This window comes from Zychaea mexicana, assembly GCF_025766255.1.
Source record: "Zychaea mexicana strain RSA 1403 chromosome Unknown BDB00scaffold_57, whole genome shotgun sequence".
NCBI lineage: Eukaryota > Fungi > Mucoromycota > Mucoromycetes > Mucorales > Lichtheimiaceae > Zychaea > Zychaea mexicana.
This window is the reverse complement of record NW_026516720.1, coordinates 199,644-222,240: the sequence shown is the minus strand read 5'-3', so window position 1 is coordinate 222,240 and position 22,597 is coordinate 199,644. Positions and strand designations below refer to the sequence as shown.

The window sequence follows — 22,597 nt, the reverse complement described above, 5'->3', positions numbered from 1 at the left end:
TATGGAAGGTTAAACTTGTGTCTTTTCCTTCTGCTCATCGGGCGATGAAGAGCTCTCGGCTGCTTGGGCTGGTTCTGCCACAATCGCACCACTAGCGTCGTATCTACGTTCAGCAACGGCCTTGATGACTTCAGCTTCTTCACCTCCGAATAAAATTTCCATCTCTTCGAGCGAACGGCCCTTGGTTTCTAAGCACCACAGAACGTTATCATTAGAAAATCCTGCATGTTTTAACACAAGGCCATTAGAGAGAAATTGGGTTATTCCTTACCGGGATAGAATTTCCAAATGATGAAAGCACAGATAACGTTGGTTGCAAAGAAGAAAAAGTAGGTGCCATACGAAATACGATCCAACATGATAGGGGTAATCTCGCCAATAACAAAGTTCATAAGATAGTTGGTAGCAGTGGCAACTAATGGTTTCAAGGTCAGCTTTTTTTAGTCTTGCTACTCAGCATACAGTATGTGTCATTCAAAAGAGAATGAAGTGCCTCAATACGTACGTGAAGTACCCTTTGCACGAGCGCGATTAGGGAAAATTTCTGCTGGATAAATCCATCCACAGGGACTAAATTGTCAAGTAAATGAGTCAATGAGCTTCACTATGTCCACAGTATCAGGTGCTAGAGAAAAATAGATGATGATAACCTACCCCCAAGACGTCGAGAAGGATGCACTAAAGATAAACATCATGGCTACAGCACCATATTGTGCTTGGGTATTGTTGTCGCCGCCTTCCACGTATGGATGAGCTATACAGAAGAACAAAACGAATCAAATGATTTAGCATAGCCCACCTTTAAAACTTATTATTACTTTTTATCTTATCTCTTGTTCATACCTCTAAGGAGAGAACCAGCAATAAGCATCGACGTTCCCATGCCAATACTGCCACCCAAGATGGTCTTGCGACGGCCCAACTTATCGATATAAAGCAGAGCAGGAACTGTAAAGATTACACATACAATGCCGTTGACGCCAGTTGCGAGCAGGGAAGGCAATGTACCGGTCATACCAGCTGACTGGAAAATGAAAGGCGCGTAGTACAACACTGCATTGATGCCGATCCACTAATAACAAAAACCACAAATACCAGAATTTTGTCAAAACAAAGAGCAAATATGAATGGTCTTCAGTGTACGAGTATGTCCTACATACCTGCTGCATACCCTGGATGCCCATAGCCAAAAAGACACGCTTACGCGTGGACTTTGAGCGGAACACTTCTCGATACGATCTCATCGCATGTTTTTCTTCAAAGCGAACTTGTTCCATGATTTCGTCGAATTCCTGGCGCACGTATGGATTATTGGCATCGCCATCGGCATGAAGCTTTGCGAGCGTTTCGAGAGCCTCATCGTACCGACCTTTACTGGCAAGCCAACGTGGAGAATAAGGCAGGATGAAGCAGCCGAAGAAGCTAATGACGCACATTATTAGCGCTAATTGAATACACCATCACAGCGTTTCTTTGCATCATCGAAGTCTCAAAAAATATCAATGATCTTGCTTACAGAACGACACTTGGAGCCAATTGGATACCCAAGGGAACACGCCATGATGCATCGCTTGGAATACTATTTGTACAGTAGAGTCAGTAATAGTCAAGGCACTTTTTTTAAAAAAGGTAAGACGCTAGAAATTATCGCAAGAACTCACTAAGCACAACCATAACCGATCCAGAAAGCAACCATAATACTACATGTAGAGTTAAGCAAAAGACAATTAATTATCTCATTTTATAGGTATCCTTTCCATACAGTAGATAATCTCATACCCCGTCACAATACTGAATTGCTGGAAAGTGATTGCACGACCACGGAGATGCGCAGGACTCAACTCGCTCTGGTACACAGTAATATTCATACTGTACATACCGATGGAAATACCTTGGAAGAATCGGCCAGCCATTAAAAGCTATATACGCTCAAAGGTTATATATAGCTTTAAAGACAAAGTGTATAAGGAAATACCGGTAAGCAGGGGTAAAGTAAGGATAGAACAATCTTACCTCGACGTTTGTCGCTCCTGTCTGCATGCTAGTACCAAACCAAAACATAAATGTTCCAGCCATGATACTCCGTTTACGACCGATCCGTTCACTGATCGGGCCTGCAGCAAGACCACCGACAAATGCACCCAAAAGATAAATACTCGTAATAAATCCACGCCAAACTGCGTTGGGATTATTGAAATATTCAATCCAATGTTCCTTTCATGCATATAGTATACCAAGGATGTTAGATCAAGAGTCACTCGCATCTCCCACTACCCTAAAACATACAGTTACCCCGAGACATATCAGCTCTCTTTAACCAAAACTTACCATGACAAGAATACCAGACATAACACCCTGGTCGTAGCCAAAGAGCAATCCACCAATAGCTAATATGACACAAGAGGCATAGTGTGTGAGGGTGAACGTTGAGCTTGATAGAGAGCCACAATAGGAGTGATGTTCTTCCCTTAATATGGCGCTCATCCGTCCAAAACACTGTCTTACAGCCCTAGAACTTACATGAAAAGATGACAGCGAAGTACACTCGCCAACTTGTTTTCGGATGACTGGGACGGCCTGCTTCCAACTCTTTGCTCATTGTAAAAAGATGAAAAACTTTATTATGCTAAAAGAGAGTCAGATAAAGAGCGAAGCTTTCCTCAAGGAAAAGCAGGTAAACATCTTTTAAATACTTTTTGTGCATTCTGTTCCCACTTCTTTCCCCACACAAAACAGAGAAAGCCGCCTGATCCAATCTATTGCGTTTTTACTCTTTTTCTCCGATTTGCTGGATTATTCCACTGCTTTAGCCAGAAGCAGAAGAAGAGAATGAGGTGTAATACTTTGTTGAACAGGTGACAAAAGCATCTCGAAATGGGCATTTGTACGTATATTCCATAAACAGTGTAATCCACTTCTTGGTAAGCGCAATTTATCAATGAACGCAGCATATAGTTCATCTCAGATCACAATTCCTGGTAAACTGTGCTCTTCCTGAGAAGAACCACTTTTATCACTGATACTAGTAAGTGGCAATAGGTGCACTAGCGTCGTAACCTTGCATAATGTTGGTTTCCACTCTGTTGCTGCTAGGTACTGTAACTGTATATGTCCTTAAACAACTGGGTACGCCCAAGAAAAATGACGTCTGCCATATCTTTTTTCCGGGAAAAAATCTGTGAGAATAGAAACTACATAAGAGAGCCTGTTTTTTCTCCTTTTGAACGTACTGCTATTCTTGCTTTGTACCATTGTATGTTATTTTACTATCAAAAGGATTAAATTCCACGAATGGCGATGGATGGGAAGAAGAGTGGTGGCACTGCATAGTTCTGTAACCTTTTTTTCTTTTGTAGCAAACCAAGTTAGCGAGTGACAATACTCGAAAGGACTTATTTCGTGCTACACTACTATATAACACCTTATAAATGTCTATACCGAGTATTTCAACAGCGTCTTTTATCGATGAAGAAGGTAAGTTGCTTACGTAATATCATGTGCCAAAAACTCTTTACGTCTTTCAGCATGGATCAAATTGATATAAGGCTAGAGATCATTATGTACATGCTTGCAAAGTCTTTGACTGCCATGCCTTACTCCTGTTGTTTTAACCACTGGAATAATACATACTATCATCTCAAGAAGCAGCAGATTCTTACCCTATTACCGGACCTCATCCTTTTTAATATCTATACTTTAGACATACCGCCGGTTCCCAGATCAAGGGTGCTCCTTTGTAGCCTTATATATAAAGCGTGAGAGACTAACCATCTATCACTCTGCTTTCGCTCATAGAAATTCTCCATTAGTTAAAATTACTCCTTTCATCGAAAGCTACATGCACACTGGCTTAGGTAGATTAACCGTCTTTCGCCGTTATCATTGTCTGAACGACTTGCTAGTAGCACTGCGGCAGCAAGGTAATAGTGATAAGTTGTACACACTCAAAGCCCTTTCATGATCCGTGAGAAATACGGAGCACATCGCTATCTCCGCGAGGTTGTAATACTCTTTCCTACCACCATCACCACCTTCACATTGGCTTTCTTCTTGCGTCGCTGCCATAAACACAGAGACATTCTTCATACAGAGCTCTATCATCCCCTTCCTGCAGAAACAAACACTACTTACGAATTTAATATACCGCGTCAAATTTGAGTACACATACACAATGGCTTGTTGGCTATCGTGATGTCCTAACGACTTATTCTGATGATTTTATTGTGTACCCAAGAACCGATGTGGGGGCTCGCTCTTCTTTTTGCTTTTGACAGCGTTTTAATTTCAACGAGGAAACGATGGTATATACCAGCCAATAGTTGAGTTATTTGCACGCAGAAGCTTATTGTATATATAGTACGATGGTTTACTACAAAGTTGAGTACGTTTAATGCTTTCGATCGTTCATGCGAGTTGTTGCTGCGGGATAAAATATAATCCATGGTGCATTATTCTCAGCCAGTAATGTGTTTGGAACTCTCTTTTCCCGCGTTTACCTAATCGCATATATTTCCAACGTGCAATGAAACTCGTAGGCTTAACCGGTGGTATTGCTTCAGGTAGAAGAAAAACGCTGAAACTCATTTTATGAAGAACATTAGTAGGACGAAAGAGTAATATAATTCAATAACAAGCACATTGGTCCATGCGTTGATAGGCAAATCAACCGTTTCACGGATGCTTCAGGAACAAAACATTCCAATCATTGATGCCGACAAAATTGCACGCCAAGTTGTCGAACCTGGCCGACCTGCCAATCGTCTTATCCGAAAACACTTTGGACCCGACGTCTTTTTACCCAACGGCGAGATCGATCGGCCGAAACTCGGTCAAGTCATCTTTGCTGATCCAGCCAAACGCAAAATTTTGAATCAGTGCACGCACCCGGCTGTACGCACGGAAATGCTAAAGCAGGCCTTCTTTCACTGGCTCAAAGGCGCTAGTGTGGTAGTATTGGACGTGCCTCTCTTGTTGGAAAGCGGCATGGATAAACTGGTGGGTGCTACGGTCGTTGTATTCTGGTAGCGTACTACTTTTGTCTTGCTTATTGTTTGGGCGTGAAAGAGAAGAAATTTGACGGGTCATTTTTCTTTTATAATTCATAATCTAGCTCAGAAGTGCTACAGCTGCAACGACTCATGGGTCGAGATGGGTTATCTGAAGACGCTGCTTCACAGAGAATCCGCGCACAAATGCCATTGAGCGAAAAAGTCTCACGCGCTGATATTGTGTTGGACAACTCCACCAATATCGCTCAACTGGAAACCCAAGTTAAAAACATGATTACTCGAATCAAACCATCAACTCTCACTTGGTTTCTAGAATATGCCGGTCCTCCTGCTGTACTGGTGGGAGCAATTGTAGCCATTAGAATGCATGCACCTCGTGCTCTGCTGTCGTTAGGCAACTGGATTGCTGAGCGGCGGGCGAGCCTAGCTTGAACTCTTAAATAAACTAATTTCATTGGTCAATATGGGCTCCTTGATAAAAGCGGTTCTGATCGAATGCTACAGCTGAGAGTGAACAACTTGTTCTCTTTCAACTTTTGTATATTCGTCAATGGTAAATTTTGGCTTCTAGAATTTGTTCAATATCTTTGACTTGTTAATTTAACCGGTAACCCATCACCGTCTTCATAGACTACAGCAGCACGTCCCACATTCGATCCAGCTCGCGGTAACGACAGCAAAGCTCCCAGCTTTCAATACAGTTCTCGCGATCTTGCATCCCACACCAAACTCAAATTCAGGCATGTTTTGAATCTATGAATCCGGTGCATATTAAAAACATTGAAAGTTCTCAGCTTTGTATATTAATTCTTCAAATCCGAAAAATAGACAACCTGGTCAAGGCACAACTGACGAAATTGGTGATCGCGAATTATTGAAGGAAGAATTACGAAAAGCCGAACAAGAATACTATGAATCAAAAGACACTGAAGGTGGCAGCGGTAGTGGTGGCCAAAATTTGATTGGTGGCTCCGATGAAGACGCAGAAGCTCGACGACAAAAGCTTTTAGAAGAAGCAGAGAAAATGGCTGCGTTAGATAAAGATCAAAGCGATAGTGAAAGTGATAGTGGAGGGAGCAGTAGTAGTAGGTAAAGTGTTAAGCGCACACATAGATGTATAAGCACTTTTTTATTTGGTGTCTGTATCAGAAACTAATATATTGCTCCTATTCAGTGACGAAGATTCGGACGACGATGACGACGAGGATAACACAGCCGAGCTACTTGCGACATTACAAAAGATTCGAAAGGAACGGGCCGAAGAAAAAGAGCGTCAAGAACGTGAAAAATTAGACGAGGAAGAAGCGCAGCGTGAAGAAGAAGCTATGACAGGAAACCCACTCCTGCAACTCGGTGATCAAAAACGTGATTTCAGTGTCAAGAGACGGTAAGAGATGAACCACTTTGTCAAGCCTGTGCAGGATTAAAACTGATATGGAAACTACTTTCTTTTAATGATGCTAGTTGGGATGACGATGTCATTTTCAAAAACCAAGCACGCGGCGCAGATGAAAAGAACAAGAAGCGCTTTGTCAACGATATGTTACGATCCGATTTCCACCGTCGTTTCCTTACTAAATACATTCATTAGTCATTTTTTGTCATCTTTATTATCTCATACCTCTGTGAATAAAAGAACTAAAATATGGAAAAACACACTCTGCCTTATAAATATGAATAACGAAATGGTAGAATACTTTGCTCTTCTGTCAGTTAAACTTTGTACTAATGCAAGAAGGAGTATAGCATATGATGACGACATAGTAAGAAAACAAGGGCTCTTATCGCACAGGAGTTACGCGCTGACATATGCTAACAGGTAATACAGGTTTTGTTCCTTAGAAATAGCGGGTGATCTTTTCATAATGGCGCTGATTTTATTCAATTCGGCATCATGATGAATTATAAGATGGCGGCTTGTTTTCCAACATGGCAGAAGGGGTTATTATCATAGCGGCTTACCACTTTGTAGAGACCAACAAAAAAGCTCTCAATCACTGTCCTAAATGCTCATGTTGACTGTATAATGACAAACAGCAAGTCAAAACAAAAAGGATGAAACAACAAACGTTAAATAAACCAACAGACCCAGATCACGGATTTTCCAGTCGACCACATGTGGCAAATGAAGATTGCTTCACACCCAGAATTAATGACAACTGGAATATCTGAATGAAACAGAAACAAAACAGGGCTATGAATAGAGCGATACAAGGGATATATACACAAAAGTGGATCAGTGTGGGTGAAGTTAGGGAGAGGACAATTGCCTGACTTGATCGTTTTTGCTGACTGAGACGAGACCAACATGCTGATTTTGTAAACCTTTTGTGATTACTGTATTGCTTGCTCGCTTGCATGATTGAGATCCTTTTTCACACCTACGCCAGTCAAATATGAGTTCATTGAAGGCTAGTGACGGGGACAGACACAAACTCACCTTATGAACGAAAGTAGGCCAGTCGCTGCACTAAAGTACTTGAAGATTGGTAGGACATATTCACAAAATGGCGTACGCTCGTTTGTAACGACCAAAGGTAGCGGCTTCACACAGTTCGCACGGAAAACACTCAAAACATACTTGGCCATTTTGACAACCTCAATGTCATCCGCAGGTGTGTTGTTGTTCCATTTGTGTGACCAAATAAAGCCGAGGAGACTGGGAAGCGACTGATCCAGGGCATTTTCCAAAAACGCCTTGGCAATCTTGACACTGCTGAGCGACCGATTCGCACATTGATCATCCATATTTTTTTTCATATGCCAAGTCACTTCCAATGCAGCCATGTAGTCCGCGTGTCGGTTAACTTCACATAATAGTGCTGCTTTAAGAGTGTTGCATCCAGATTGTCGAATGTTAGCTAGTCATTTGATATTGAAGGACTCAGCATGGGCGGGTGAAAGACATAGTCTTTTTGGTATTTCTTGACATGAATGGACGCCATTAGAAGTATCGCGTTATTACACTGTATATCAAATTGGTAAAGAGAGAGAGAGAGATCTTATTAATCGACATGATGTTGTGCTCGTTCCTTCTTCTCTCCTCCTTTCTCTTTTTCTTTCTCCACAAATACAAGAGCTGCTTCAAATACTTGCTCTTGTTTTCGTGTCTGCAAGAAACTCGAGCTCATTCTTCATCGCTTCTCGTAACTGCATTTGAGCGCCTCCTGCTCCTTTGCTTTATTGTCTCCGGTGGGTCTTGGTTTTCGTCTTGACGAAGATCCACCATCTACATCTTTATAAACAACATTAGGAACGGCAGCGGATTCTTCATTTTTCTTCCCTTTCTTATCCTTCTTCGCGGCGTCTTGCTTATCACTGATCTCCTTTGCCTTAGTGCCCAACTTGTCATGCTTGTGCAGAACTTCCCAGCAATGTTCGAAACCGAAAGGTTTTTTTCTCGAACTCAGGTACATGTCTTTCGCTTTGATAAGCTGGAAATTACCTTTACATATCAGGTCCTGTATAATAAGCTTCTATTTACACTTTATATAATGTATGTATTTGCCTGGCCTAGTTCATTCTGTCCACTTTGCTTTGTCTAAGGTTTAGGACCTGACTATGGTATCCAGTAAACTTTGCTACTTCTTTTGTAGATTTCGACTCCAGCGAGTCGATAGACCTTTAGCAGAACGTTAACAACGGGCTTCAAGGTTAGCTGCAAAATGTGCCCGAATAGCTTCCCAGGACGTTTCTGATTCTTGATCAGGGCCAACAATCGGATTCTGAGAAATCTTCAACCAAGATTTACTTAGTTGAATATCTTCAGCTGCCGAGTAGTTGAGGTTTCCTTCACGTCCTCCTGACTTCTTCGAAGTTTTTGACCTTAGAAGTAGTATTAGAAGCAGCGAGAGATTGGGGTGTTTCTGATGGAGATGGTGAATCGTTGTTTTCCATGCTTTCGGTTTAATTGGTGTTGTTGTTGCATATTTGTCAAGTTAATGCGTGAGCAAGTTTAGCAAAGTGTGATTTACAAATTCCGCATAATTTGGGGGATCCGCTAGGGCAAAGAAATCTATGAGGGATCCGCTGGGTGGCACTTGTAGCACACCACATCACCGTGGAGAAAAGGGGTTTGAGTAACAGCGGAAGCCGCACAGGAGCACTGACCAGTTTTCTGACGTTTGAGTACCACCACATGTATTACGTTGGCTTTGTAAAGGAACGTTTTAAAATTGTTGTATACAGAAAAAAGACTAGTATTCTGTGAGAGTTGGCAAGATAAATTGTTATGGGCCTGAAAAATCAAAAGTGTCAACACAGATTGCACGTAGCCTTGTTAAGACAGCATACAAAACCATTGGTGCAGGGCTCAAATCATTAATTGTCGACTCGCCCGAAAAGTTCGGTCAAACAAGATCATGTGAGGCCCCAGAAAAGTATTGATAGAAATACAGTACGTGTCTGTTTTCGCATATACTTCATATATAATAGAACTGTACACTGATCATGTTAACTGCTGCGGTTTGTAATTTAGGTTATCTTAACGCCTGCAGGTTACTGCGCCACCTAAAACTCATATATATACTACTTGGAAATGTACGGCTAGCCCAAGCAAGTTAAAATACCAAACAAGCAAGAAGAAATATGCCAGACAAAGCAAGAGCTTTTCCATGTTTTTTGGCAATAGACCTACTGCCTGAGCTCGATTGGAGTGTACGTGGCGAACCAACGTATGGCCCTGGCTCCGTCTTCCAAGGTAATTTTGTATCAGTGATTATATACACGTTAGATGTCAAAGTAGAATTTACAGCAGCTAACTTGCGAGAATATGTAAACCAACAACAGGCTCTGTACGAATAGCATCCACTTTAACACGACAACAACAGCGCCATATTGATGCTGATACCATAAGGTTACAGTTCCAAGCATTCGAAGCCATTCGCCCAATCGAAATTAGTCCAGGTGTCCTTCGAGGCCTACGCCACCAGTCACTTTTTTCGATCAAGCAAGTTCTCTGGAGAGGCTACTGTTTGGATCTGTCTTCCGCTCCCTCTTGTTCTGGTAGCTACTACAGCGACTCATTTTGTTGCTCACTTCCATTCACCATCCAAATGCCTGTTGTCCAATATCAGCCATCCATAGACGACCACGAATACTACCTAGTCTCCTCAGCTTTGTTTGGTCATACAAATGGAACAACAACAACTCACCTGCAGATGACATTGAGATTGTCAGAATCGCCAAGTATGTTTTGAGTGTTTTCCGTGTGAACTGTGTGAAGCTGCTACGTTTGGTTGTTACAAATGAACGTACGCCATTTTGTGAATATGTCCTACCAATCTTCAAGTACTTTAGTGCAGCGACTGGCCTACTTTCATTCATATAGGATTCAATCATTAACAATTAATTTTATTGTAAACAATAAATTAATTTTTGTTAATAATCGAATCAACATTCGTAACAAGTTACAAATGTTAGGAGGGATATGCTCATTACCATTCCGCGACTATATTTATCCAAATTAATAGGGTTTATAACGGTGGGGGATGGTTTTATAAAAAATATCTAACATTTAAAAAATAGGGAGACGATTTAAATTTAATCAGTATTAAAAAAGTTTAAAATTTACTAATTTTTTTTAAAACTTGTTTATTTTTCAAAATATAAAATTAAAAATAAAATAGTAAATATTTTTTAAAATCATTATTCTTCTACATAAATAAATACTTTTAGGTTCAATTTTTTTAATTAAGATAAAATAGTTAATTAAGTATAAATGTTCTCTTAAAATATTATATGTAATTAAATATTATATTATTTTATTTTGTTGTATCCGTATTAAAAAGAAAGTTTAACTTAATTCTATTTTTTTTTATCTTTTTTACATTTTTTTTAATCCGAAATAATATTTTTAGGTTCTTCATAACTTAATAAGATTAAAACGTTTCCCATAACAAAAAAAGTTCAATTTTTTTTATTTTTCAAAAATATTTTTAATTTTTTAATTTTGGTGGATTAATTATTTATAGATGGATTAATAGTTACGGATGGTTTCCCTAGTAAGTTTTGTGTTTGTCCCTGTCACTAGCCTTCAATGAACTCATATTTTACTGGCGTAGGTATAAAAAAGGATCTTAATTATGCAAGCAGCTAGGTATATATCATCCCAATATCGGATCAAAGCTGTTTAATGGGCTTGGAACGAGTCTAAAGGACAAGGTCGAACGCCTGCTGATCGAGTGCTCAGGGTAAGGGAAAAATGAGAGGGTTTGTGTGTAAAAAAACATTTATGATTAAGCGAACAATTTAGTCAAAAATATACCCTACACAATCAAGAAGATTTCTTGAAGCTTCTCAAGTGCATAAGTGCTTGCTTACAGCTGGATATGATGAAATATCATCACGCTTCATCGAACACATTCAAACAACGCCAGATATTCTCCATCCACGTTATTGGGGGCAAGATTACTAGGGATCCGCACGGTTCGGTTCGGTTCGGTTCTTAAAGGGAACCGAACCGAACCGTCTAAAGCAAGAACCGAACCGACTAGAACCGACGAGAACCGTAGAACCGAAGAATCGAACCGAAGAACCGAACCCATCATGTATATAAAAAAGGCAAGATTCGGTATCTTTAAATGAAAGCTGATGTGTGTGTTCAAATGTCGCGGTATACTTGAATACTGCAGTAAAAAAGAATAATTTATTATTGTACATTGAACAGCGATCTCAAAATGAATAAGAGAAACAGAATGTAAACATTCTCATACGATGTGGGTCATTGCATGGTTTAAAGATTGAAGCACAGTTTTTACAAAAAAAAGTGGAGCTTATAGTACTTACTTAGAGCGACTTAGTATTACTAGTACAATATGTTATCGTAACATTGGAGGAATTGAACCACAACCGGCAGTACAGCTGCTGTGTCTCTACGTGTGTATAGTGTATAGTGTCTCATAAAAGGCAAAGGGTGAATGGGTAAGATAATTCTGTTATGAGCCCCAGAATGCGCAATCTCAAACGGAATGCACAAACTTGATAAAACTGATCGAGAAGCCATGATAAATCTAGTAAAGTAGTACGTCATGGAGAAAAATGCAATGTGGGTAGCAAAGTAGAGGAACAAGTAATGATGTGCGTCATGGGCGGAGAAAGCAAGCTGCCGTCAGAAGAAGTGTTTTTTTTATTTTTTTCTCTTATCTTCTTTACTATTTTTTACTCCCTTCTGCTTTTGCAGGTTTTGTTAAGTTTTTCAATAAAGTATGGCTTGCAAATACACTACTTCGTGGTCTTTTCGGAATAACATTGTTCGTAACTTCCATTATAGCCTACTTTATACTAATTACCAAAATCGCTGATTGCAATCTTCTGCCTCTCGGTTCTTCGGTTCTACTTATACAGAACCGGTTCGGTTCCGGTTCGGTTCTTGACAGGAACCGAACCGTATTTTCTCGGTTTCGGTTCGGTTCGGTTCCGGTTCTACGGTTCTGATACGGATCCCTAAAGATTACTCTTTTGGCAACCACGTCTGATGGCATGCATATCATTTGTATTGAGGTGAGATCAGTTGTAGTACCTATTGACTGGGAAGACTATTTGCATTGGATCAAAGTTTTCGAGCTGTTGGTCAAGTTGAAGGTAAAACAAAAGCAGAAGATACAACACTACCATAAATATGTCTCCCCGGCATTGTTGAATTTAGGAAATGTGCCTGGAGCATAAAATTATCACAAAAGAACTACAAAAGAGCATGTTGGTCTCGTCTCAGTCAGCAGAAACGATTAAGTCAAGCAAATGTCCTCTCGCTGCCTTCACCCACAGTGATCCGCTTTCGTGTATATATCCCTTGTATCATTCTATTGATAGCCTTGTTTTGTTTCTGTTCCACTGATGTATTCCAGTTATCATTAGTTCTGATGTGTGAAGCTCTTTTCATTTGCCACATGTGGTCGTCTGGATAGTCCGTGATCTCGGTCTTTTGGTTTAGCTAATGGATGTTGTTTCATCTCTTTCGTTTCTGACTTGCTGCTTGTCGCTACATGGTGAACATGAGCAATTAAAACAGTGGTTGAGAGCTTTTTTGTTGGCCTCTACAAAGTAGTAAGCCGCCATAATGATAACCCCTTCTGTCATGTTGGGAAAGCAAGCCGCCATCTTATAATTCATCATGATGCCAAATTGGAAAAAATAAACTTCGCACCAAGTAAGAAAGACGTATCCCAAGCCATCATGATATTCCCCCACCGCCATACCAAAAAAACCACCTGCCTTTTCTAAAGAAAAAACCTGTAATAGATGGCGTCGCGGAATTTCTTATGGCAGATGGTGCTTTTAACCATGGCGTAGTATTTTTCCTCAATTGGCGTTTATTATTTTCCACGATGGCGCCTACTGCTTCATTATGGCGTCCCTTTACCATTATCACGGCGGCCCAGATCCTTATATACTATTACCGTAGTTGCAGGAGAAGCTGATGCGTTAGACGATTACAAGGTTTATTTATGATAAAACAAATTACAACAGCTCTTCTTCTTGTATGCATCGCGGAAAAAAATTAAAGAGTGCTTGAATCATCCAGGGCAATCCTTAGCTTTAACGTTTTTAGAGGCATCAAACCATCAATAGCACGAGATGTCAAGCTATCACCCTTTGTCCAAAGCTCCCGTCTAACAACATTCTTCAGCTTCAGCCAAAAGAGCTCGATAGGATTAGAGTGGGTGAATAAGCAGGCAAATATGGTAGTTTATATCTATAGTGTTCAACGACTTCCTTGACTTCGTGTGTCATATGTGTACCTGTATTATCCATAATCAAAGATACTTCCTTGTATGTGGTTCCTGTCAAGAGCATCTATCACTATTTTAAAAACTTGACAAAGTGCTGCGCACGTGTACCAGTTTTTTCCAACAATATGCTCCTCTCCACTCTGTACCTATCGTTTCTTGGATCCAGTTGCTGCTTGTGGCTTCCTCATTGAAAGATTTATCACAGCCTTTGCGACAATAGCCCCAAAAATTGTTATATTCATGCCACGATGGTCAGGCGATCGATGTCTTGCTAGGAGTTCCCCGTTTCGATCGCCCAGATGTACACTGCGTATTAAAATTTAAGCCTGGCCTCATCGATAAAAACACAGTTGTAACACAGTCGATATTTTCTTGTTGGACGTTTAGGACCCAGCCCTTCCGGTTTGCAATCGTTTTCTTAGAGTTTCGAGCTTGGGATATTTATTTTTTTGATCTTTATCATAGTCAACCCACAGTGCTACACGATGTGCAGCTGTAGTCTGCTTTGCGTGATCGGGACTTGGTACTTATCACAAAGCATCGCTTGGGCTTGTCTAAGCGTCATGGTCGGGTTTTCGATGTATAGTTATAAGTGCTCGTCAGTGTGCTTACTTGTCAACTAGGGCGTCACTCCTTCAAATTTATCAACTTCACTGGGCAGATATGGCGCGCCGTCTCGAAACTGGGCAGCGTTGGGAAGTGCGTTCTGGCATGCGTTAGTTGACGTGCAGCTTCTGCACAGTTCAATATCACATTCGGTTCATATCGACGAGTTCATTAATGAGTATATCTGTGTGTTTACTATGCGATCCTAGTTGAATGCTTGAGTAATAATGAAAGGGATTGACAGGTACACATTACTCAAGTGTCTAATATACCTGGATTCTAACCTCTTTTGGAGAGCTTTTGCGAGGTCTTTCTCTTCCTCTTTTTTCTATGGCCTTTGGTAGAAGGACATTTTTTGGGCCGCGCCTTCCAGATGTGTTTCTCCAGTTATTTTCGTTTTTTTTTTTGGTGTTTTAACTTCGTTATCGTCTAGTTCATGCTGGCGTCATACATAAATAATAATACTCAATCAATTTTCAACCTCATCTTATCTTATACTGTATAATTATAATTATCTTCTCTGCTTCATTTGCTGATCTTGTCATTGACACGAGGGATTGTATCGCAACTTGATCAGTATCGAGTTCCTTGTTAACAAGATGGTACGGATCTTCGTTTTTGATAAATTCTTCTTCCATGCTTTTTTTGGGGCTCTTGCTGCTCTTTTTCATCACGGTCAAATGGTAGTGCGGAGTTGTATTAAACGTCTTCCACTGCAGTCTGTGCATAGCATTGGGGTTGTAGGTGGCGTACATAATGGTGATAAAATTGCTGAACCTATCTTGAAGAAGGTACAGTGACAGAAGCTGCTTTTATACTTTAACCAAGTGCAATCACTACACCAAGAAATTCTTGGCTACTGTAAACAAATCAACTCGATGGGGGAAAGGCCTTTTCCACTTTATTATCTATTGAACGGCACCCAACTTTTACCAGCTTTTTCTGCAACTACAGTAGTAGTATAAATGAAATCTGAGCCGCCATGATAGTTAGAAAGGGACGCCATAATGAAAAGTAGTAGGCGCCATCTTGGAAGATATTAGACGCCAAGTTGAAAAAAAAAACACTGCGCCATGATAAAAACATCATCCGCCAAATTGAAGTCAAAGGGATGCCATCTCTTGTAGCTTGAACTCCAACAAGCTATACGCTGGACTGTTTGTTTTCATTATAGCTGACGCATTAGATATACATGTATTGTCTTGGTAGTCTAAAGGAGAGTTTTTGATGATTTCAGCTCTAAACAGTGTGGGGCATGGCCATTTATTATCAGGATGGTTACTCAACAGCATCAATGATAGCTTTTTATGCGCTAAATGTTGCTTTTTGCCTTAGTGTTGCGCCCAGTCTTTTGTATCACTAAAAACGCATCGTTTGTGCAACATCCGTTGTAGCACGATGTGATTTATTGAATGATGATTAACCAACCCAACCAGTTTTTCATATGACTCAGCGCGATGTCATAAGACATATAGGGATTGTATATTGACATGATTAATATGCTAGATAAAAAGACAGAAATGATGAAGAGTTACGCTTGTATGAATAAATATACATCGGGAATTCGCAGAAATGCATCCGATCCGTTGGTGTATTAGGAATGGCGGGACAAAAACTGGCGCATGAACAATACGCCTGTACAACATGAATACACTCAGCTTGTGAGGTTGAGTTCAGTAATCGTTTTATGAGGGTAGCGAGTGATCACAGAAGCAGAAGTAACTGATTAGGTGGTGAATCTGTGAAATGTATGTGATATACATACATGTTTTAGTGAAAAGGAAAATAAAGAAGACTGTTATGAATATGTAGTACTTGGTAGGCATGGAGAGTACCGGGACCGATATGCAGCTTCAACAGCCCGCTTTCGCGTGCTCGTGACAGGAATGACAGCCGATGGAGTTAATTATGCTGATCTAAAGACTTGCGTCTACAATGTTTGCAGCATGTCAGCCTTAATGGCTGTATTATTGCGGATACATCGATGCATTGCTCATAGTAGCAGCAATAAAGAATAAACAAATTTTTATACTATATGCGTCCCACTTTTTTTATATTATCGGATACATACGGCAATGTAGGTAGTCGATTCATCATCTAACAAGTATATACTGTAATCCATGCTTTTTGAACTTGCTGCTGGTGATGATATGATGATAGTATTTGCTGCCATTGAACTGCAACGTAAATAGTCAAGAACAATATCGTCTGAGGGACTCAGATAGAAAAGCGCATCGACGCACATGAGATTATAATCATCATTACTCTTACCTTCCTTTGATGCGTATCCTTCGTTTTTCTGTGCTCGTAAGATTACAACCTTGATCCTAATACACGTATTTAAAGGATCATCCGCCCCAAAAGTAAGAAAGACGTTGTGTAGCATGCCCCTAATGATTGATAAACATAACAAAGATATAAAGATCAACGTTTGAGAGGGTCTACATATATTTGCTTTTCGTCGTGCATGGGCCTCTCCAAATAAGACATGCATGATGCTTCCTATAGTGTGCTTATTTATGTTCTTTTGATTCTGACAACCAGGTGTGGTGCTACTACTGCCAGCTGAAAACTATGCTAGTAGGACCGCGATCGACAATCTTAAACAATCTTGCAACACTACGTATCGTAAAGCAGCAGCTTCAATCGAAATATATACCTATCACATCTAAAAAAGCATCATCCCAGCGGACAGTAGTGATGGTAACAACCAGTTGTCGATGGGGAAACCGTCAACAAAAAAGGTGAGCGGGCTTTATCTGACTTGCCCTGACGCCGCCACATGGACCACATGAGCGGGATCCAAAGGGTGGGGCATAACGAATAACCTATACCGCTCTTTCTTTCTCTCTTTTTTTTTGCAGGAATGACTCAAACTGGAAAACCAGTGGAACTTGCAACAGTGGTAACAAGCCATTCTAACCTTCTTTTGCTTGACTCTCTTGTAAGGTTGTTCTTGGCTGTCTAATGCAGGCCCGGGATCTTTTTTTTTTTTTTCCAAGGATGATTCCAACGATATGAAGAACAACAGGGATAGCGACACCCACACTCCCGAGGAAGAACTGCCTCCGGCTTATGACGAACTTGACGATACGGCAATGTCAGATAGCAATGTCCAAGTTCCAGAACCTCCTCTTTCACACGCTCTATCTGTCATTGACGACCGTAAGCTTCTTCTTTTTTACGTGGTGGGAAGTAAGGTACTTGGAACTAACAACTTTCCTTCCTCGTCTCTTGGCGACTCTTGGCTTCCTTGTTCTTTTCTACTTTTGCGTTCCTCTCTCTCGCTTTTTTCTCTTTTGTAGCCGAGACTATTTTAGACAGTAATTTGGGAAAAGTTGATGAACAAGTCATTGACACGAAAACATTCCAATGGGAAATCTCAAACTGGTCGGATCTACCACCTCGTATCGAAAGCTCAGCCTTTGAAGCAGGCGGATATCACTGGTAACGTTCGATGGCGCTGACTATATCCCCCCTCCCTCACCCTCCACACCAGTTAGTACTGATTGTTTAACACGATGGTGTGTGTGTGTGTGTTTACTGTAGGAGCATCTTGCTTTTCCCTCGTGGAAATAACCAAGCTGAAACCGTATCGGTGTATATAAAGTTGGCAGACATCGCGACCGACACTGAAGCGTATGCCTGTGCTCAATTTGGGATCTTTGTATCGAGACCATCAGATCCAACGAATTATAATTGCCTTTGTAAGAGACCTTCGTAGCTAGATACTGTTTTTTTGATCTATCTGTACCTGACTTTTTCTTCCCTTTCAACTCGTGGTGTGCACGCGTAATGTATTAGCTGCTTGTCATCGATTCACGCGATCCGCATCTGATTGGGGCTTTCTGCGCATGGTATCCATCGATCGACTACTGGATGATGATTCTCAAACCTACCGCGCAGCAGCACTTTTAGAGAATAATTGTATTAGAATCACGGCCATCGTTCGGGTGGTCAAAGATGAAACCGGCGTACTTTGGCATAACTTTCTCGAGTAAGTATATGTATATATGCAATTGCTGTGGCTTTTGATCTATCAGATCCACCAACCTCCAGCGTTTTCCCTTTTCTTGTGTGATATATATGATCTATTTGTAATACTGAAAAAAAACTGGAATAGCTACGATTCCAAAAAGACGACTGGCTTTGTGGGATTAAAAAACCAAGGTGCCACATGTTACATGAACTCACTCTTTCAGTCTTTGTACTGCACAAACTATTTCCGTAAAGCCGTTTATCAAATTCCGACCAACGACGATGATCCGACTGGAAGCATTGCTTATGCTTTGCAAAGATTGTTCTACAACCTACAATCAAGCATTGACTCTGTTGGTCTGTATTTCTTTTTTTGAATTTTGTCTGTTTTCGGGAAGAGGAGTATTGGGCACGTTTATGATGACAACGGCAAAAGAATGTTAATGCATGTAGACGGTTTTCTTTTGCGTGTCAATAAATATATACACTACTACCATAATAATACCAATAGATACGGTCGAAGTAACGAGATCGTTTGGATGGGATTCCTCCGAAGCATTTATGCAACACGATGTTCAAGAATTCAATCGAATACTCCAGGAGACACTCGAAACCAAGATGAAGGCAAATATTCGAGGATTGATGGCTGTCTCGGGGAAGAAAAGTCCAGGCTGATCCATTGTTCTGTGCAGAATACTCCGGCTGATGGAGCTATCAAAAAGCTTTTCGTTGGCCGTATGAGAAGCTACATCAAGTGCATCAACGTCACATACGAATCTTCTAGAAGCGAAGACTATTACGGTAAGCACATTATTTGTTTTTGTCTCCTTCTTTCCATATATATATATATATATATATATATATATATACCGGCCCCTGCATGATATGTTACGATTCATTCAATCTTGTATTAACTCAAAAACCTGTCTTGTATAAATACCTTTCTATAGATATTCAGTTGAATGTGAAAGGATGCAGTACGCTTGCGGACTCGTTTGCCGATTATATCGCAGAGGAAACGTTGGAGGGAGAGAATAAGTATAGTGCCGAAGGTTATGGCTTACAGGACGCCAAAAAGGGCGTTATTTTTGAAAGTTTTCCTCCTGTGCTACATCTTCAGCTCAAGCGCTTTGAATACGATATCAATCGCGATGCTATGGTCAAGGTATATGCAACATTGTTCTATTTACACAACTACCCGACTGTACTGGTGGATAGGTTCTTCAACCACTGCTCTTACCATGATTCGTTGTTTTGATAGATCAATGATAGGCACGAATTCCCATTGGAAATTGACTTGGAGCCATACCTTGATTCCAGCGTTGATCGTTCAGAACCCCACAAGTATATCTTGCATGGGTAAGAGAATACCTAGTAGAGCTCTCTCTACGAGTGACGATGATTGTACTAAAAAAAAGCTTTGCTGCCTTTACAAAACAAGTGTTCTGGTACACTCGGGTGATTTGACAGCAGGCCATTACTTTGCATTTGTCAAGCCTACAAAAGAGGATCGATGGTAAGGAGAAGGGGTGGAATAGCGTCTCTCGTAAATTATTACATTGGTAATCTTCAACTATGAAACCCATTCCCACGACGTGCACATATAGGCTGAGATTTGACGATGACCGAGTTATCCCAGTAGCCAAGAAGGAAGTCTTGGAGGCTAATTACGGTGGCGAGTTCTTGGGAGGAAATTATCATGGTTTCAAACGGTTCACAAATGCGTACATGTTGGTGTATATTCGACAATCCATGCAGGATGAAATCCTTGCAGATGTTTCCGAGCACGATATTCCTAGACACTTGGGTAATAAGAAAAAAGAAAGAGAAAGGCAGAGCATTCGATAATTTATCCAAGAAAGGTCATCTATAGTGACAAAATTGGAGGAGGAACGCAAGAAAAAGCATGATGAGGACAAGGAAAAGAGCGAGGAACATTTGCACATACGGGTTCAGGTATATACATATACAGCACAGCTATCGATTTGGATGGTGCATTATAGAAACGACTTGACTGTGGTCACTAACCACTATCCTTAGATCATCACTGAAAAGGCGTTTGAATTGAACGAAGGATTCGACTTTATACCGAAAAATGACCATCTTTGGGGCGACGAGTCCACTTCTCCGATTCAAGGACTGAAAGTGCGGAGAGCCATGAAGTTTGGAGAGTTCAAGGATTTACTGGCAGAAAAGCTTGCTACTCCTAAAAACCAATTCAGAGTATGGTCTATTGTGAACCGCCAGAACCGTACCATCCGAGCGGATGATCATATCGTCGAGGCCAATAATGAAGATCAAAGTAAAGCAGCCCATTCAAAGAACTATTGTTTTGCACGGCTATATGATGAGCATATAAGGAGTATTATACTAAGTGTCCATTTTTCTTTTTATATTAGCAATCAGTGATATCCTGAATCGTTATCTGACAAACCATGCACTTTTGCGCATATTCGTGGAAAGGATTTCTACCAATGACCAGCCCGATGAAGGCCAATATCCACCGCTCGTACCCGTTACAGATAATCTGGTATTCATCAAATACTTTGATCCAGAGAACCAACTGATCAGGTACAGATGATCATAAAAAGATCACTTCTCAAAGAAAAAAGTAGGGTTAATTGAGTTCTTGTTTATTGTAGTGGTATGGGGTATCTCTATGTAAACAAAACAGACAAGATTGGATCTATCTCGGATAGAGTGAAAATGATGATCGGCTATGAGCTTGAAGCCAAAGTTGATTTATATGAGGTATTTTTTTAACCCATGCAATCAGCATTTTTCCTTCTATATTACCCCAAAAAAGTACTAATGCTGGCATTTGCAATAACAATAGGAAATCAAGCCCAATATGACCGACAAGATGGATATGGAAAAGACGTTTGAACAAGCAGAGATACAGCATGGCGATATCATTTGTGTACAAAAGACCCTTACAGAAGAAGAGTTCGTATACCTTATAACGCCGTTCTATTTCTCTCTCTCTTGCATCAACAACACCCTTGCTGACGGTGTAATACAATTGTGCTCTTACTATCATGCTACTAGGCAAGCCCAGCTTATCAAGGACGAAAAGTATCCAACGATACCCGACTTTTTGGACTTTATGTTCCGCAGAGTGGACGTAATCTTTACTCCACGCAACCGAGACCCGAGCATGGAGTTCAAGCTAACACTCAAGAAAAACATGCAGTATGCCCAAGTAGTCCAGCGGGTCGCCGACAAGCTGCAAGCCAACCCTCAAAAGGTACAGCTTTTCACACCGCCTGAAGCGCACGCAAATGAAGAGCCATTGCCAATTCCGCCCAACTCACCCCATTTGCTTGGAGAAATCCTGCGCCATATTGGCGGTGGCATGATCAGTGCCAACCCCATGCTGGTATATCAAGTCCACGATATCTCGCTTGCCGAGTTGGAAATGAAACGTACATTGGAAATCACCCTGTGCACGCCCACGCTGAGCGATACCAATACGATCAAGGTGTTGGTCTCCAAGCGTGGCTGCATTGCCGATTTGCTCCAGGTGCTCCAAGCCCAAGGGGCTACTTTCAGATCCGATAGTGGCACACGGCAGGCGCGTATCTTTCAAGCATTGAACAATAAATTCCATCGTGAGTTTGTGGACTCTGATCCAATTACGGCAATCAGCGATAGTCAAATAGCACGTCTCTATGCAGAGGTACATCATGTCAATCCCCTTTTTGTTCTGTGATAGAGGTGTGTGCTTACCTTTGACTTTTTGTTGTTGTTGTTGTAGGAGGTACCTCAAGAGGAGCTGGAGATGTACGATGGAGAAGAAGGGCAGCCTTTCTATCTACCTGTATTCCACTACCAACGAGACCTACAGCGTACTCATTCTGTTCCATTCCAACTATTACTCAAAAAGGTACCCAATTAAAAAAAAACACACACACAATGGCTATTTTCTCTCTCTCTCTTTCTCATCGCAAGTGTGATCATGATAGGATGAGGAGTTCAGTGAGACCAAGAAACGACTTCAGCTTCGCACAGGAATGAATGACAAGGACTGGAGCAAGGTCAAGTTTTCCATGGTCTCGGCACGCTCTAGCAAGCCTATACAAGAGGACGCTATCAAGCTGTGGGATGTTTTGTTGCAACTGGATGAGCAGAGTGCGCTTGGATTGGATCATATCGACAAGTTGGGTCGTGTACGCTCTGTGTTTGACAAACCGTTATCCATCCGCGGTTAAAATGTATGCCAACACATGCACAGCCTTTATTAATAAATAAATAAATAATAAAAAAGAGAGGTGT

At 40.9% G+C, this 22,597-nt stretch overlaps 6 protein-coding genes across 6 annotated transcripts; 4 read left to right on the top strand and 2 right to left on the bottom strand.

Moving 5' to 3' along the window:
- Positions 1 to 9: 9 nt before the first annotated feature.
- Positions 10 to 2,484, bottom strand: BDB00DRAFT_766891 (general substrate transporter; the record flags this gene model as incomplete). Its single annotated transcript, XM_053119627.1, has 11 exons — positions 10 to 188; positions 272 to 415; positions 506 to 570; positions 655 to 754; positions 844 to 1,072; positions 1,161 to 1,422; positions 1,517 to 1,579; positions 1,662 to 1,700; positions 1,780 to 1,919; positions 2,014 to 2,214; positions 2,329 to 2,484. 11 exons carry the CDS (start codon positions 2,482 to 2,484, stop codon positions 10 to 12), a joined length of 1,578 nt encoding a protein of 525 aa, XP_052977804.1.
- Positions 2,485 to 4,522: 2,038 nt separating this feature from the next.
- BDB00DRAFT_766869 (dephospho-CoA kinase) lies at positions 4,523 to 5,441 on the top strand (the record flags this gene model as incomplete). The annotated part of the gene is made up of 3 exons (XM_053119623.1): positions 4,523 to 4,559; positions 4,658 to 5,021; positions 5,111 to 5,441. 3 exons carry the CDS (start codon positions 4,523 to 4,525, stop codon positions 5,439 to 5,441), a joined length of 732 nt encoding a protein of 243 aa, XP_052977803.1.
- A 71-nt stretch (positions 5,442 to 5,512) lies between these two features.
- Positions 5,513 to 6,665, top strand: BDB00DRAFT_832676 (Pre-mRNA-splicing factor Cwf15/Cwc15). Its single transcript, XM_053124218.1, has 5 exons — positions 5,513 to 5,562; positions 5,640 to 5,749; positions 5,838 to 6,098; positions 6,184 to 6,396; positions 6,474 to 6,665. The coding sequence occupies exons 1-5, from the start codon at positions 5,560 to 5,562 to the stop codon at positions 6,598 to 6,600; spliced, it is 714 nt and encodes a 237-aa protein (XP_052977802.1). The 5' UTR covers positions 5,513 to 5,559; the 3' UTR covers positions 6,601 to 6,665.
- Positions 6,666 to 7,359: 694 nt separating this feature from the next.
- Positions 7,360 to 7,703, bottom strand: BDB00DRAFT_751783 (uncharacterized protein; the record flags this gene model as incomplete). The annotated part of the gene is made up of 2 exons (XM_053118632.1): positions 7,360 to 7,390; positions 7,450 to 7,703. Coding segments are annotated over 2 exons (285 nt in total), but the record flags the coding sequence as incomplete, so codon positions are not given.
- A 3,435-nt stretch (positions 7,704 to 11,138) lies between these two features.
- BDB00DRAFT_752034 (uncharacterized protein) lies at positions 11,139 to 12,590 on the top strand (the record flags this gene model as incomplete). Its single annotated transcript, XM_053118635.1, has 3 exons — positions 11,139 to 11,200; positions 11,263 to 11,401; positions 12,459 to 12,590. Coding segments are annotated over 3 exons (333 nt in total), but the record flags the coding sequence as incomplete, so codon positions are not given.
- A 4,620-nt stretch (positions 12,591 to 17,210) lies between these two features.
- Positions 17,211 to 22,533, top strand: BDB00DRAFT_874264 (uncharacterized protein; the record flags this gene model as incomplete). Its single annotated transcript, XM_053127208.1, has 20 exons — positions 17,211 to 17,249; positions 17,347 to 17,509; positions 17,650 to 17,791; positions 17,894 to 18,051; positions 18,149 to 18,341; positions 18,468 to 18,679; positions 18,834 to 18,970; positions 19,015 to 19,123; positions 19,273 to 19,487; positions 19,584 to 19,681; positions 19,764 to 19,838; positions 19,930 to 20,129; positions 20,196 to 20,278; positions 20,363 to 20,624; positions 20,722 to 20,893; positions 20,965 to 21,073; positions 21,159 to 21,268; positions 21,371 to 22,001; positions 22,080 to 22,208; positions 22,288 to 22,533. The coding sequence occupies 20 exons, from the start codon at positions 17,211 to 17,213 to the stop codon at positions 22,531 to 22,533; spliced, it is 3,483 nt and encodes a 1,160-aa protein (XP_052977799.1).
- Between the last annotated feature and the right edge of the window lie 64 nt (positions 22,534 to 22,597).

Bases quoted from the DNA above. Each gene is read 5' to 3' on its own strand.
- BDB00DRAFT_832676 (XM_053124218.1), top strand. The intron at 5,750-5,837 runs GCATGTTTTGAA...TCCGAAAAATAG, and splicing joins CACACCAAACTCAAATTCAG to ACAACCTGGTCAAGGCACAA. The intron at 6,099-6,183 runs GTAAAGTGTTAA...GCTCCTATTCAG, and splicing joins GGAGGGAGCAGTAGTAGTAG to TGACGAAGATTCGGACGACG.